This window comes from Henckelia pumila, chromosome 2 (genome assembly GCF_033568475.1).
Source record: "Henckelia pumila isolate YLH828 chromosome 2, ASM3356847v2, whole genome shotgun sequence".
NCBI classification, from domain to species: domain Eukaryota; kingdom Viridiplantae; phylum Streptophyta; class Magnoliopsida; order Lamiales; family Gesneriaceae; genus Henckelia; species Henckelia pumila.
Window position 1 is genome coordinate 12,108,631 of NC_133121.1, and position 16,462 is coordinate 12,125,092.

At 36.4% G+C, this 16,462-nt stretch overlaps 1 protein-coding gene across 1 annotated transcript; it reads right to left on the bottom strand.

Annotated features, from left to right (window-relative positions):
* Positions 1-1,126: 1,126 nt before the first annotated feature.
* LOC140879461 (homeobox-leucine zipper protein HDG1-like) lies at positions 1,127-6,894 on the bottom strand. Its single transcript, XM_073283158.1, has 9 exons — positions 6,013-6,894; positions 5,698-5,921; positions 5,429-5,546; positions 4,620-5,306; positions 4,426-4,527; positions 4,091-4,306; positions 2,727-2,901; positions 2,246-2,613; positions 1,127-1,889 (listed from the first exon to the last, which is right to left on the bottom strand). Exons 1-9 carry the CDS (start codon positions 6,235-6,237, stop codon positions 1,530-1,532), a joined length of 2,475 nt encoding a protein of 824 aa, XP_073139259.1. The 5' UTR covers positions 6,238-6,894; the 3' UTR covers positions 1,127-1,529.
* Between the last annotated feature and the right edge of the window lie 9,568 nt (positions 6,895-16,462).

The following is a 16,462-nucleotide window of genomic DNA, read 5'->3' on the forward strand; positions in this document are numbered from 1 at the left end:
TTTATATTTTCCGGGAAACATCATAGTTTAACATTTAAAAATATATTATTTAATTTATAATTTTTGATATAATTAAAATTAAATCTCAGAATCAAAATTTTCTTCCTCCAAAATATATCAAATATGCACATCAATTTCACTAATATTTTATTTATTTTCCCTCAAAACTCTTTAATTTACCATAAAATATAAAACACAAAAAAGTCCTATATATACCCATAATATATGAATGATTAAAAAAATATATCGGAGCTAATAAATTTTCCGATGGATTTTCACTACGTAATATTATTTTTATAGATAAAATAAATTTTTAAGTAATATTATTTTGTTTATTTTAGTATATGTGATTATTTTTTCAGTAAAGAGGTATATTGAATATTTTAAAAGTGTCAATCTCATCATCCCAAGTTTTATTCAATTAATTCAAAAAAAATGTTTTATTCAATTATTATATATAATATAATAGAGATAAGTGGGGGGCATCACATGCATGCACAAAAAAGAATAGAATAGTTTGGGGGAGAGGCCATGCATGCAATAAATGCGATTGCAGAGGGGCAGGTGGCCCTTTCTCCTTTCCTTTTCATCCAACCAAACCCTCATTTAATGCATTCCCATCTTCCTTCACTATTATATTATTTTTTTTTATTTCTTAATTTTTAATTATTATTAATATCATGTCATATAATTATTTAATGTTTTTTTTGGGATTTTATGATATAATACATATTTATATTGTAATGTAATAAATATTATAACAATGCTCGTTTTTATGAGATTAATATTTCACTCAACCTGTTATAAAAAAAATATTATTATTTATGTTAAAACTATTATTTTTCATCGTAGATATGAAACCAATCAATTCATAAAACCGTCAACACAAAATCTACTCTCACATAATTATGTAATGTTTTCTAGGTGAATAATTAAGTGAAATGCATGTTTTTATATTGAAATTCAAGATACATGAATTCAAAAACAATATATAAATAATAATTTCAGCTAGTTTACATTTTAATCAGTGATACATTCTATGTTTTTAATTGTCATTATATTAATTGCTAGATAAATAGAGAATTGAAGGCAACAATAAAGGCAAAAAATAATGAAAACTCAAACCTGATAAAAAGAACTGCAGATTCAAAGGAAAATGTCACACGGAAATTAAATACATAGCTTCTTGAACCAACTCCAGGGCACCTTCGAGTCAATACCCGAACCACCACAGACCGATATCGTGGTTCGTTCTTGACTCAACCCATGAGTTACGAGTCAATCGACACAGTGAACATAAGCGTAAATTAAAACACAAATACAACAAAACACCGTTTAGTTACAAGCAACGACTCTATTTTATGTCACATATATTCTCCACCTAACGAATAAATTTTATGCATTAAGTGGAGCGTAAATAACATAAATGAGAGCGTTTTCCGATCTTGTAGTAAATAGTATTCCACTTCCTCTCCCATCATCATTATCGTATAAAAGAGGAAATGGAATACGATCACGTAGAGGCTAGATCAACTCTCGCAATGGAGGGCCGCCTTGATTTTCTGCACCGTGCACGATATCAGGTTATTCACCGTCTCCACCGACTCCACCGTGAGCTTGGCGGTAGGGAGACTGTTCACCAGGATTTGAAACGCCACGGTCAAGAGCGAACCGCTGACCCTCTGGGCTGCCTGCCCCCCATTGCTAGCCGGCCCATCCGGGACAATGGCAAACCCTGAAGGAAGCAGCGCCACATAGGCGGAATCGCCACCGTTCATAACCACTTGCATGGCGGGTATGTCCACCGGGGCGTACACCACGAGCGATCCGGACGAGTCTATGCATGTCTCCTGGAGTATTAGCATGCTGCTCTGGTTAGGGTTCATGGCCTGTCAAGTGAAATCACAATATTAGCCTTGTACATATTTTCTAGTGATTTTGTTCGACCCACTTGGCCTTGACTTTTAATAGTGGGGTGGGGGCTGACCCCATAAAGCTGTCATTTGTCCATCTATTTTGACTTTTACACAACCAAATTTCAAATTTTTTTGTCCCATGCAATAAGGTCCACTTCTACTTTTGTCAGCTAAAAGATTATATGGTCACATGTATCATGTAAAAAAAAAAAAGAATCCAATTTATTTTCAATACCATTATTTTAAATTAAATTTCACACTGCCCACAAAAATTATTATATTATATATATTTTAAATTTAAACCTTGAGTTTTGATTAGAGGGACTTACACTTGCGCGAAGGAGTGAAACACAGTTACCGTGATCTTGTCCCTTAGCAATGTGAGCCATTTCCTGCATAGGACCTCCATTGGAGAGTATGTCCCACTCACTCCTCAAATGTTCGTCTCGAAGGAAATCGAACAGCCTCTGAGGTGTCACGGGCAGCCACACGGATGTGGCAGCGCTAACCACAATCCCCGGTGGCTCGCCTGGGTCGTCCACGCTCTTCCGTGTCATGACCCTGATGTCTTCGTCCATGTTGCCCGTGTTGAGCTTGTTCCATTTGTGAAGCGTCGAGGCGCACACACCAGCACAGAAGTTGTTGGTCATGCGTTGGGCTAGCTTCAGCATGCTCCTTCGGCCACCCGGAGTTATTGCTGCATGAGATACCAAAGATTCAGCCGAGTCGACGTTACTTAGAGAGCACACTTTTTGTGCTTTTTATATAAATAAGGAGATATCATTTTGGTTAAAAGGCTATGATTTTCACCTGTTTGGTCAGGATTAGGGACAGAGGATGACATGAGGATGGCAAGACATTCACACTGTCGTTGGAGGGTGGCGACCCACCGTTGGGCGCCAAAGCCCATTCCAGCAATGATCAGTTGCCGGTAGAGCTGGTGCACTACGCTCTCGTCGTATTCAGAATGCTCTACCCATGTAACCTACACATGATTATGTAATAAAGTATAAGCTTTCATGGTAAGCCATTAAATCAGTTTAAGATAAGCGACTCAGTTTGGCGTTCCAAACATGATAATTAGAGTAACTAAATAGACCAGAGTCTCATTTCTTGACATTATTAAAGATACATTCATTTCTAATCCACTCAGCACATGATAAAATCCCAAAATTTTATCTAAGTCAAATATCTAACTATTAAATGTATACACATGTGGATAGATGTTATCTATATTTCGACCACCGCTCAAATCCCAAAAGATGAGAAATATAAAAATGAGAAGGATAGTGAATAAAATATTGAGCACACAAATTTTGCAAGATTTGTAGGCACGAGGTAGGGTCTGAACACAAAAGGTTGAAAATGGATGCTCACGTGACAACAAACACAAATCTTGATATTTGAGTACAAAAACAAAAACATCATGAGGCTGGAACCAGTGAATTCAAAGTAAAACAATATATTATATTGGCATGGGTTTTGATGGGGACAGCCATCAAAGATTGGAATAGAAGTATCAAATACTTAATTTTATTCTACCAAAGTTTGAGTTTTACAATATCTAATTAATCATATGAAATTAATGTGTCCCTAGGAGTCACAGATACTTCTATTCAATTTATTGATCCGGTTAACATCGATTAACCCGTGCACAGTGTTCGAAATATCAACTCTATATTTTGGGAAGGGTTTGAATAAAATATCTATATTTTATGTGGCAAGAGAAGAATCTTCTGGGAAATCAATTTAAGTTTAATGTATTCAAGTTAAATGGGATGTTAGGACCAATTAAACTTCTTCCTCAATCTTGAGTTAGAGCAAACTGCCTTTTTCCCGAGGCTCCTGAGATCTTGTGAATCTTATTAAACAAAACTATGCGATAAGCTTGAGTCGAGTCTTGACCGATTCGATCACTATTACCATGCACCTCAATCTTGAAACAGGAAACACACATTTCTTGACAGAGTGGCTTGGAGTGCTCAATTAAATGTTCCCAACTAAGTTTGCATGGTACAGTTGCCTCAACAAACTTATTTATAACAAAAGGGCGAAGGGCACCTACCATTTGTGGGGGTCTCAATAAATGTGAAGAAAACAGTTGTGAAGGAGCTGTATGTAACAGGTCACAAGCCAACAAGAAAATGCATGTGTAGGAAGCAATGAATTGTTACCTTAGAATATCCATTAGGCATATCTTGAACCACACAGCCAGATGGGAGTCGCCTGCAACTTGAAAATGATGGACCACCGCAGGAAGTTTCCCGTACGGCATCGATGGACACGTCGACAACAGCCCACACACCCTCGGAATGTTGCTTGCAGAACCGGAGAAAGTTCACCTCTCGGACCGGAACCAATGGGGACAGAACTTGGAGTTCAGCATGCATCTAATGATCATAAAGAATATAGAAGAATGACAAATCGGAACACTAAAGGAAAAGAAATGAATGATGACTTAGAATACAATAAATTGCTCCGGAACGACTAAATTCTTGTGTCTGTTTACCAGCTGAAGTGCACCATTCCTTGATCCTCCCATGCCGCTAGATACCACATCTGTAGTTGATGTTCTTGAAATTATACTGGGAAACATCTCTGTCCACTTGTTCTAATGGAAAAAATAGAAATCATTCAATTAATCACACGTTCGAGAAATCTAAATTCAAGCAAAATACTCAAGTGAATATAAGTGGAGTCTACCGAATCCATTAATGTCTCAACAAGGGCCAAACTATTGATGATCGCCATGCCAGTCTCCCTTGATGCTTCGGTAATGAAGCCGTTCGGTTTCATGCCAATGCAAGGAGTAAATGTCCTGAAATACTCCTCAAGATTCAATATCTCTCTCCCACCTTCCAAGCTTCTAATCCAAAGGGGTTCATCAGTTTGTGCCATTTTAACCAATTCATCCATCGCACTCAGAGCAAGCTCCAAATACATAGATCTCTCCAATGATCTGTCAATTGGAGTAATGTTTATTGGTCCCTTTGGAGGCACTGAAGACAAATGATTCAAAATTCCAACTCCAAAATCAGAAGTGACTAGTGGTAGAGTCGAACTAATCGCTGTTAGACCTCCGAATCCATTTCCAACTCCAAGTTCCAAGCTTGAATTAGGCAATGGAGGATTCATGGATGCGGCAAAAGATGAAATGGGTCGGCCTAAAAACTTTCCCGCCAGAGTGCAGACACGGTCAAGTTCATCTTTTAGCCTCGCATTTTCGATCCGGAGATGTTGTTCTCCAAGGGATATTTCACCAATTATTGCAGGCCCACCACAGTTTGTGCACATGGGGTTCCTCATTGCATCCCTCATGGACATGTTTTCGGCTCGAAGCTTGTCGTTATCTTGCCTAAGTAAGGAATTTTCATGGCGTTCCATTTGAGTCTGGTAAAATCGTGGATTCAAAAATCTCAATCAACATCTTCAATGTAACGCATAAAAATCCAGAACCAATCCACAAAACAAGAAACTATAAAAAGTTGGATGGCCATTAATTCTACTTGTACCTTCATTTGAGTTCTTCGATTCTGAAACCAAAACTTGACCTGTCTAGTCTCCAAGCAAAGCCTCCTGCTAAGCTCCAATCTTTGCTTTTCATCAGGATGAGGACAATCCTTGAAGAGACTGAAAAGCCAACCAAAACAATCAAACAAACAAAAAAACCAACACAAGTAACACACAGAGAAACAAAAAGAAGATATATTTATCAAAAGTGGATGAAACTACACTAGAAGGATTCCTCGAAACAAGTAAAGAAAAGGGTCATCTCCCATACGTTTCGAGCTCTTGGATTTGCTGAGGAGTGTGTCGGTGGTATCTTTTCTTCCTCGGCGGGTTGTCGGCAGTATCAACATCATCTCCAGACGCAGTCCCATCCATATTTTCACTCCCAGATCTGCTTTCATGCTCCTCATCTCTGCTTCTTCTTCCTCCAACAGTACTAGAGCCATAATTCTCCCCGGTTCTCGCTAACTCTCCTTGGCCCTCCATACTCGTTTGCTGCTTGAAAACAAGGAAAACCCACCACGAAAATCAGCCCATGTACATGAACACAACCGTAAACACCTATTTATATAGTGGGTTTACTTACAAGGGCAAGAGAAAGGCCGGGGGAGTTGAACATGGGTTTGGTGGCGAGTGACTGAGGCACAAGGCGTGGCGGAGCAATTGCACCGGCGGGCATGCTTTTGTTATTAATATTCCCACAGCTTGGATTGGTTATTGAGTTAAAATTATTGCTAAATTGTATATCAGTAACAATTCTTGCACCGCCACCACCACAAGAATTGCTTTCAAGAAAATCCCCAAAATTCATCAAATAAAGCTTTTCTCTGAGTTTCTTTTTTCTCCCCTCTCTCCTCCCTACAAGATCTTACCTTTATAAAATGTACAGCTGCTACGCTTACCACAGAATCACTCCGTGAATGTTTGAAGTCAAAAAAAATGAAATTTTACAAATACAGAAAAAGAACCCAAAATGAAAAAAAGGGACTATAATCAAGTAAAAAATAAATAAAAAATGGAAGAAAAACAAGAGAGGTAGAGGAGACACGAGGCCTGAATCCAAATGTCTCCAACTGCCTCTCCAAAAGCTCAAACCTGTAAACACTAAGAGAGAAATGAAAACAAACAAACAAAAAAGAGAAGGAAACCCACTCCTATGACATCAAAATTCTCCGTTTTACTGAGGAAAAAATGCAGAAAAAGGGGGCTCTAAGGAGCAAGAAAACCCTAAGTTTGAAGGGCTTTTCTTGCTCGTCTATCATCTCAACATCTGCATGCTTGACTTTGGAAAAAGCCTACACAAAAGACGCAGAAGAAGAATAATAAAGGGCCTTCAGTTTTTCACAAAAGTCTGATTTTCCTTTTTCTTTTTTTTTTTCAAAAAAAATTAATTTTTTTAATCTACCAAGAAAGAGGAGAGAGAAAGTGAAGGGAGAGGGAAAAACAAAGGAAAGAGAGTGACGATAGATAATTTGTCTGCGGACTAATGAAGAGCCAAAATCTATGCAATACATAGATATTCAGTGGCAGTTTTTTCACATATAAATTATTTTTTTTCTTAAAAAAAATTATTAAAAATATATATATATATATATTATATAAATATAAATATAAATTAATAAAAATATCTGAATGGAGTCAATTAGGAATAAATCCCCAAACCCAAACCTTTCTTTCTCCCAACTCCCTCCCTTAAAGATTCTTTCTTTGCACTCCCTAAGGACCACAAAACTTGATTATTTTAATATTTAATTCTTGTACTCAATATGGGTTGTTTTGTGCTTAGATCTGAAGGTTTTATACTTATATCTAAAGATCTCTGTGCTTATATCTCATGTTTTAATGCTTATTTTGAAACAAAGAATTATGTGCAAAAATGGTATCAGAGCTTTAGGTTAAATATTCAGACTTAATATTATTCGTTAACTCATATTTTTCTTTGTTGATGAGAAGATTTTTTACAAAAGATGACTTCAAACGAAGGTTTGAATCAAGAGGGTTTTATTTATATGAAATCCTATAAACAAGTTAATCTGTTCACATTAGATTACTTACGACAGAAAGATGATTTCTAACTCTCAATTTTTAGAAATTACCCCAAATTCCTCTAAACTCTTCGGAGATCTTAGAGAAATTCAAAAGACGGTACAATATTATAGCAATCAGCTGTATGAAATACCTCGGCAGATTGAAGGAATGCTTAAGAAACAAGAAGAAATTCTTGTAACCCTAAAGGATCTTCAAACTAAAATCACAAATCTAGAACAAACTTCAGGTTCTAGAAAAGGAAATACAGGAGGAAGGTTACCACTCTCGTTTGGTACCGAACCGTTGTTACATCAGAAAGGTAAAACCAAAATGGTTCAAAAACCTTTAACTGATGATGAAAGGATGATTAATCTTATAAAAGCAGTATCAGAGAAAAATACTATCTGATGACTACTTTAAAAAGATTAAATCTCGAGGATCTACAAGATCTCGCGGATTCTTTTGCGAATCTCAAAGTAGTAGATCTAAAAATGAACTCCCCTGAAGGTGAACAACCCATAGGGAATCCCCCAAGATATGAGGTTAAAACAGAAGAACCATATAGTGAGTTTCAGGTTGGAAAAAATTCACATCCAGCAGGAACCAGATCAAGAAGGAGTAAAATCTCACTCCATCAAACTCCTTACGAAAAAACTGTTTTAGATCCAATACATCCTTACGGGGTTATGTTAAACCTTGATGTTTTGGACTTCAAAAACAGAGAAGATCTTATAGATGATTGGACGTCAGCTATGAGAATTGCAGCAGAGACATTAGATCTCAATAAAGAATGATTCATTAAACTTCTAGAAATGAGTCTAATGGGATCTGTCAAGATTGCTTTGGAGATGACTATGCCAGATACGAAGGAATCAATCTTAGCAGGAGAATCTCTCAGCGAAATTGGAGAAAGAATGGCCACCCTATTTAAAGCACAATTCATAGGGGTAGACTATTTCAACAATCAAGATACAGAAAAAAAGAGAAGATATACTCAAGTTCTGTATAGCCTCGAGTTACATGATATCTGTTTAGTTGATGAATACATTATGTTATTCACTAAATACAGATGAAATTCAGGAGTCGAGGAAAATGTAGCTATTCAGCTATTTTTCGCAAAAATGCCAAGTTCCTGGAGAAAAATGCTGATTAAAGAATACGTTCCAGGTCATCTTGACACTTTGGCAAGACGCGCGTCCTTTTTAAAATGAAAATTGGCAGAATGGTGCCATATGGCAGCATTACAGAAGAACTACAAGAAAATAAGGGGTATAAATAAACGTACACCTTTATGTTGTAAAGATAATGATGTTCCAACGATCATTGGAAACAGATCACAGGGATTTAAAAGAAAGAAATTCAGAAGTAATCCCTACAATAAAAGAATGAGAAGTTCTTGGAAACCAAGAAAATTTTGGTCCAAACAAAAGGCCAGATCTTATAGGTCAGGAAGAAGAAGTGGACCTACAAGAACATCCCCAGTAACAAGCTCATCACAAAGCAGGGAAAGAACACCATCAATAAGAACTTTCAAAAGAACTCATACAAGAGCAAGTGAAAGTTTCAAGGATTGCAACTGTTGGACATGTGGAGCAAGAGGACATATATCTACAAATTGTCCAGAAAACGAGAAAAAAGAAGTTAAACTCTTTGAAGCAACACTAGATATGGATGATGCGGTCTTCTTTCAAGATCTAGTCCAAGTATATCAATTTGAGGATATCCCCTCAGATGAAAGCATATACGAAGAAGATATATTGTTTAGTCAAGAAGATTCTGAGGATGGATCAGAATCAGAATCAAAATCAGAATAAAGAAGAAGTGTTTCGGCATGAAACACATGAAAGTTTGGCTGGATTCTTTAGCCAAACCACGATATCTCATAATATGGTTCAAAGGATTATGAGAGAAAATCCAACGTTACAAAAGTACCAGGGATTTTTGGCAGAACAAGTAGAAAGAGTCTTAGGCAACCTAGGGCTTAGACAAAGAGGACATAATTTGATTTACAAAGTATCCAGAAGGGAAATGGCAATCCCCATGGAGTTAACAAGTAATCAAATAGAGATGCAGTTAATTCCTTTTGAAGAAATAAGAGAGGAATTGCAAAAGTTGAAAGGTGAGGTAGCAAGGACGATGTCTTGGATTCATATTAGAGCAATCCAAATAATGATCAAGGCAAATTTTAAAGAAGGAATAGATTCACCCATTGATATCGTAGTATGCGATAAAAGAATGAGGAATATTCAAGATGCTGTCCTGGGTACTATCTCAGGAAATCTTTGTGCAGAAAAAATTGTAGGAGTTATCTATCCAAGAATAACCTACAGTTTAGCTGACAGGGACTTTAGTCGAGCCTTGACGTTGCATCAAAACTTCAAGGAAAAGAGACTAATGAAGGAAGGTAATAGACCATATTCTATTACATATCAAATTTCATATGCTCTTTCTAATACTCATCATTCTGAATTATTTATTAGAAATGAGAAAGTTGCTCATGCAATATACCCAAAAAGAATCGAGTTTCCTTTAATTCAGGAAACAGACATTCAAATTCAAGACAGACGTGTTCTATACAGAGAAGAATCGAGTTTCCTTTAATTCAGGAAACAGACATTCAAATTCAAGACAGATGTGTTCTATACAGAGACCTTAAAATAGAACCTCGAAGGTTATCTTTTCAAGGAAACCGAATGACAAGTAGGAGATGGGACAAATCTCCTATTCAATAAATTCCACCAGAAAAAAAAAGAGTTTTCTATAATAGAAAAACTTAGATCTCCAGAAGGATGGAAAGAAGTGAAAATAGTATTCGATATTACAAGTCATCGAAACCAGTTCCCTTGTAACTCGATTTACTATTTGGAAAAACATGAAAAAGGAACTTACCAAGGATTGATAAATATTGGAGAATTGGAAGTTCAAATATGTGGAATTCCAGGAAAAGAAGTGGATCAGCTCATTCTTGGCCTAGAGTTTCTGGAGGACCATAAACCATGGAAACGCCTTGAAAAAAGAATAGAGTTTATGACAAAAGAAAAGACTTGGAGGATTCAATAAGAATTTTACGAAATGGAAAACCAAGAGAATTGGATAAGGGACAATCCCTTAATCAGATTCGAGAACTCTGTTTACAAACAGAGGAAGAAGCAGCTATTGAAATTAGTAAGTCATGAACATGATTTACTAGATCGCATTGAAGAGGTAGAAAGGAGTAACCATACTCTACCTTCTGAAGCCTTAGGAAGACTAAAGGTGAATAGTCTTAATCGGATTACTGAGTTACAACACAGTCTGTTAAAAATGACAGGGCCATTTAGTAATCCCTTTAAAAAATGACAACAAGTCCTTTATCCATATACATTCCGATAGGAATGTTGAATGAACAATATAAGGCTGAATACTTTGCAGCTTATATTGATTCGGGAGCAGGAATTTGTACAGCAAAAAGATGAGTCTTTCCTGAAAAATGTGAAGAAGATTTGCCAAAAATTGCTGGACGAGATTTCTCTCGAAGAATTTTAATTCTTTGCAAAGGAATAAAACAAGCAGAGATCCTTATAGGAGGAGCAGGTCAGACACCTTGGTACAAGGTAAAGACACCACCAATCTATTTCCATGATACAGGAGCTGATATCCTGTTAGGAAATAACTTCTTACAAATGTTTAAGAAGTACACACAAGACAATGAGTCAAGAAGACTTATGTTCACTACAATTTGTGATCATAAAATTATCGTTCAAAGACTCAAAGTTGCTTTTTATCGAAAATTTCCGATAATGTTTCGCAGCCAGCGTGGTGATAAGGGACAACTTTTTCACCCAAAAATGAAAGATCCAAGAAGGTTTGGAGAAACCATGTTGAAAATAACAACAGAACAAGAACTCCAAACAGAGGATATGGAGCTTCTCAAGGTAACTCTAAATCATAGAGATATAGAGTTAGAAAATAAGGTATCCCTTGAAGATGTCAAAAAGAGGCTTAAAGAAATTTATAATGAGCATCCTTTGGCATGGTGGGATAGAAATAAACTCAAAGCCAGTCTTACTCTAAAAGAAGGCAAAGAGTATGAATTCGTCAGATATAAGCCTATTCCGATGAACATAACAGATCAAAGGGATATGAGAATGATTATCAAGGAACATTTGGACCTTGGTCTAATCAAAGAAGGAGTTTCACCATATAGTAGCCCAGGTTTTCTGGTCAGAAATCATGGTGAAATAAAAAGAGGGAAACCCAGGTTAGTTATTAACTACCAAGGTATTAATAAAATCCTGGAGTTTGACGGGTACTTCATACCTAGTAGAGAACATCTAATTAGATGTGTACGAAATGCTAGAGTGTTCTCAAAATTTGATTGTAAGTCTGGATTCTACCAGATAAGAATGGAAGAAGGCAGTAAGAAATTCACAGCCTTCTTTACTCCACAAGGACACTATATTTGGGAAGTTATGCCTATGGGATTGGCCAATGCACCCCAAATATTTCAAAGAAAGATGAATAATCTTTTTAAAGATTACTTCAACTTTATGTTTGTTTATATTGATGATATTCTTATAGCATCAAAAAACATAGACGAACATGTTAAACACTTAGAGATTTTCTCTAAGATTTGTAAACAAGAAGGACTGGTTTTATCTGAAAAGAAAGCAGTCATAGCAACAAGGAAAATTGAATTCCTTGGTATTGAGATTGATGAAACTGGAATAATTCTACAACCCCATATTGTGGAAAAGGTAACGAATTTTCCAGATAAACTCAAAGATGTAAAACAACTACAGAGTTTTCTAGGAGTAGTTAATTTTGCAGGGATGTTCATAAACAACCTAGCAATGTACAGAAAGGTGTTCAGTCCTTTGTTAAAAAAGGATACCAGATTTATATGGACCGATGACCATACTAAAGGGGTAAACCAATTAAAGGAGATATGTAAGAATCTCCCAAAAATGGCTATACCCGTAGATGAAGATGATCTGATATTATTTACAGATGCCAGCGACGATTGGTGGGCGGCAGTCCTTACCAAAATCACTCCAGATGGGAAAATACCATGCAGATACTGTAGCGGTCTTTTTTCAGAATCTGAGGCCATTAGATGGCATATCAACGAGAAGAAATTTTATGTGGTTAAAAGAGATTTTGAAAAATGGCCATTATTTTTACTTGCTAAAAAATTCACTCTGAAGGTTGATAACACCCAGGTAAAAGCTTTTCTAAAGAATAGGATTGAATCTAAACCTGAGAAAGCTAGGTTATTAAGATGGCAAGCATTATGTCAAAATTATATTTTTGATATTGTTATTATTAAATCTCATGAAAATATTCTTGCAGATTTTTTAACAAGAGATGGAAGGTAGTGACGTGGATTCCATCCTGAAAATGCAGAGGCATCTCAGGGAACACCTTGGGTTGCTTCAAAACGAGTTCAACCAGTTAGCCATTAATGCTGAAATGGCCGGCAGGTTACAACAAGCTGATCGGATCAAAGTATCTAATCGAATTACAGGATGTATGCAAGCTCAAACACAACTATGGGCTGCTATTCATGGGCCAATTGTGAAGGCTATAGAGAAATCATTGATTTCTCATAAACAAGATATACTAAAACCATTGGTTTTACAAGAACAAGAAATACAACCACCGGTTGTAAAACAAGATGTTGAGGAATCTAAAACTCAAGAAACAAAAGCTAATCTATCATCAGCCTTTGATGATTTGGATGAAGCAACAATTGATGAGGATAACTCATCAAGTCAACCCTCCGCCTCTGGGGTAAAAGAGGAAAAGATCAATCTTAGGCCCAACACTGACAAGGGAAAATCTAAGATTGATACTAATCCATCTATTATTTCTCCATTCCAGGTTTATCAACAGAAGTGGGAGAAATTGAATACAAGGAATGAAATCAACCCGAACACTTGCAGAGTTGATGTTGCAGGAATATATCCAAGGGTTTGGCTAAAAAACAATGTCAATGCTAAAGATGTAAAACTCTGGTATGAATTTGGGGCTTTGGCCTCAGTTTATACAACGTCACCAAGCTTTCTGGAGATATCACAATTACCAAAATGGATTTAGGAAGCAGTCCAAGAAACATGGGCAAATAATGATCATTTGTCCAGAGGAGATGTGCTTGAGTTATATTTTTTCAGTGCAGCTCCAGAACCAACAGTGAAAGGATCACACGAACCCTTTCATTTTATCAAGCTGAGGAGACCTGATATAAACAGTCATAAATTTATCAAGGATCCTAAAACTGAAGAAATACCCTTGGTGTCCACTTTCGGGGAAAATGAGATCTCAACCAGAAGGGCATGGGGTATTTGGGTCTGTCTTACTGAGATGGACAAAGTCAAGTTTCCATTCAAATTTTATCATAATTCTGTGAACGGGTCGTTCCTGTTGAACACAATAACAGGAAAAACTACAGCATTTGCGGAAGAACTCTTCGAAAAGAAGAAAAATCTTTTGTGGAACAACAAGCTACCGGGGAGTAAAGAAACTCGCCGAAAATTTTGTAACATGGCTTATATTGGACGATGGTCAGAGAATATCTGCCCAGAATGCCCAAATCAGAAGGAGCCAGAATTTGGAAAAACCTTTAGACCCCGAACGGATCGAAAGGATTTTTCCGAGACAAGCAAAGGTGGACAAGGGCCACCAAAGATGCGTTTTCACAGGGGTCTACTTCAAAAGCAAAAGATGCCCCGACAACAATAAAGCAGGCATGTGAGGAGAATAAAGCCAAAAGAAAGTGGCAGGCATGTGATTCCTCCACTAGTAAAAGATGCCATCAATAATGGCATAAAAAATTCAAGACAGCTGCGTTCTCCACTAGTAAAAGATGTCATCAATAATGGCAGAAAGAAATACAAGACAGCTGTAAGATTCCCTGAAGTTTCTCGGTGAAACGAGTGGAACTACAGCTATAAATACAGGCATTTGAGGAAGCTGAAGACATCGATCATTCCCTTCAGTTTTCTTACGAATAAAATTGTTGTAATATTTCTCTTTCTATTATAATAAGTTTTCGTTTATGTATTTCAAGAACGAGGCTACTATGAGTAGCTAAACAAGTTGTTTTCTCCTCTTCAAAGGAGTTGATTTATGTAATAATATTATGTCTGAATAATTTTTCTAAAGTCTCTTGTTCTTTCATGTTCATATTTTATAATTAAATTTATATACCATATGCCTTAAGGTAGAAAACGAATTAAGGCTGTGCTAGGTATCGTTGAAGGAGCTTGTGCAGAAACCATCTGTTGCGACTGCGTGGTTGGAGTGTGAGGAGCACTTCGTAAAACTCGGCAGGTATGACCCGACGACATTATGGTCAAAGAGGTATTTAAATTTGATTCACTTTACGGAAGCATGTTGGACCCTAATCTAAAGTATATAGGCTGAAAACCTTGCGCAACCAATAGTTCTTCACGACATGAACTGGTTCGATAGGTAAAACAACGCCAAAGTACAAAAGATTAGTTGAATACTTGTTTAATCAAAATTGGGGACCACTAGGGAGTGCAAACTAAAAAATTTGAATGTAGGGAGTTAGGAGAAATTTATGTTTAGGTTTAGAGATTTTAAAATAATTACCCCATCTGAATGTATTATGCATCTTGTGTGAACAAATGAAAATTTTACTTATCGGCGTTGAAGCTCGATAATCATTTCTCTTGGGAGAGCAACTTCAACATGGTAAATTGGTAATGGGAGATTATTTTATTTTTATAGTTTAAAATATTTGATTTTTATCGTTACGATTTATGATTAGATATAATTTTTTTTACTAAAATAGCAAATTTTCAAATTTGATCTTAACATGTCCAATATCTTTTTAATGATTTTTTAAAAAAGAATTGTCGAGTCTATAGATGAATTTTTAGTGCAACTTCACTCACATCTCAATTTATTTAATATTAAAGCTTGCACCCAACCCCTAACTTATGCAACCCATTTTTTAAAGAACGGGTTGTGAGACGGCTAACGGATTTATATCGATGAAATGGATCAACTCGATCCAAATTTGCATTGAAATATTATTCGTCATGAAAAGTACTTTTTTATATACAATGGAGGTGGGGGGATTTTCAAGCTAAAGTACTACTCATACACGTGGAATTTGAACTCAATATCACTTGGTTCTTGGGCCACACTTCTGTCACTAAGCCAAGAGATCCTTGGCAAAAAGTAATATTTTCACGAGTATGGTCGGATCGAAAATTTATTTCACAAAATTGATTGATGAGACAGTCTCATATGAGTTTTTGTGCATTTTAAAAAGAAAATATAAAAAAAACACAAAAATTCCCGTGAGATTATTTCACGAATCAATAGACATGTCAAAACGGACCGACGGGACGGGGCCGGTCGGCCCACTGTTTAGATGGGTTGGTAAATTATCAACCCAACCCGTCTATTTGGCGTTGCGAGACCGGCCGACCAACCAATTTTTAATTATATTGGGCGGGTTGTCCCGCAACCCACCATTTGACGGGAGGAGGCGGGCGGCCCGCCATTTAGATGGGTTAAAAATTTGTCAACCTAACCCACCTATATAGCAGGGTGGGACTGTCCAACCCACTTTGATAGCTCTACGAATCAATTGTGTGAAACATATATCCACTCGGTTTCATGAGATGTATATATAATTTTTATGTCAATGGAATTATTTTTCATTGTATTTATGGATCGAGTTGACTCATCTTACAAATATATATTCATACGACGCCATTTAGACGGATTAAAAATTTGTCAACCCAACCCGCCTACGTAGTAGGGTGAGGCGGTCCAACCCACTTTGACAGCTCTATCAATTGTGTGAAACATATATCCACTCGGTTTCATGAGATGTATATTTTTTTATGTCAATAGAATTATTTTTCATTGTATTTATGGATCGAGCTGACTCATCTTGCAAATATATAATCATGAAACTATCTCACAAAAAGCTAACTAATAAATTTATTAATAGGAAAATATGATAACAAATTTTTAACCAATTAATT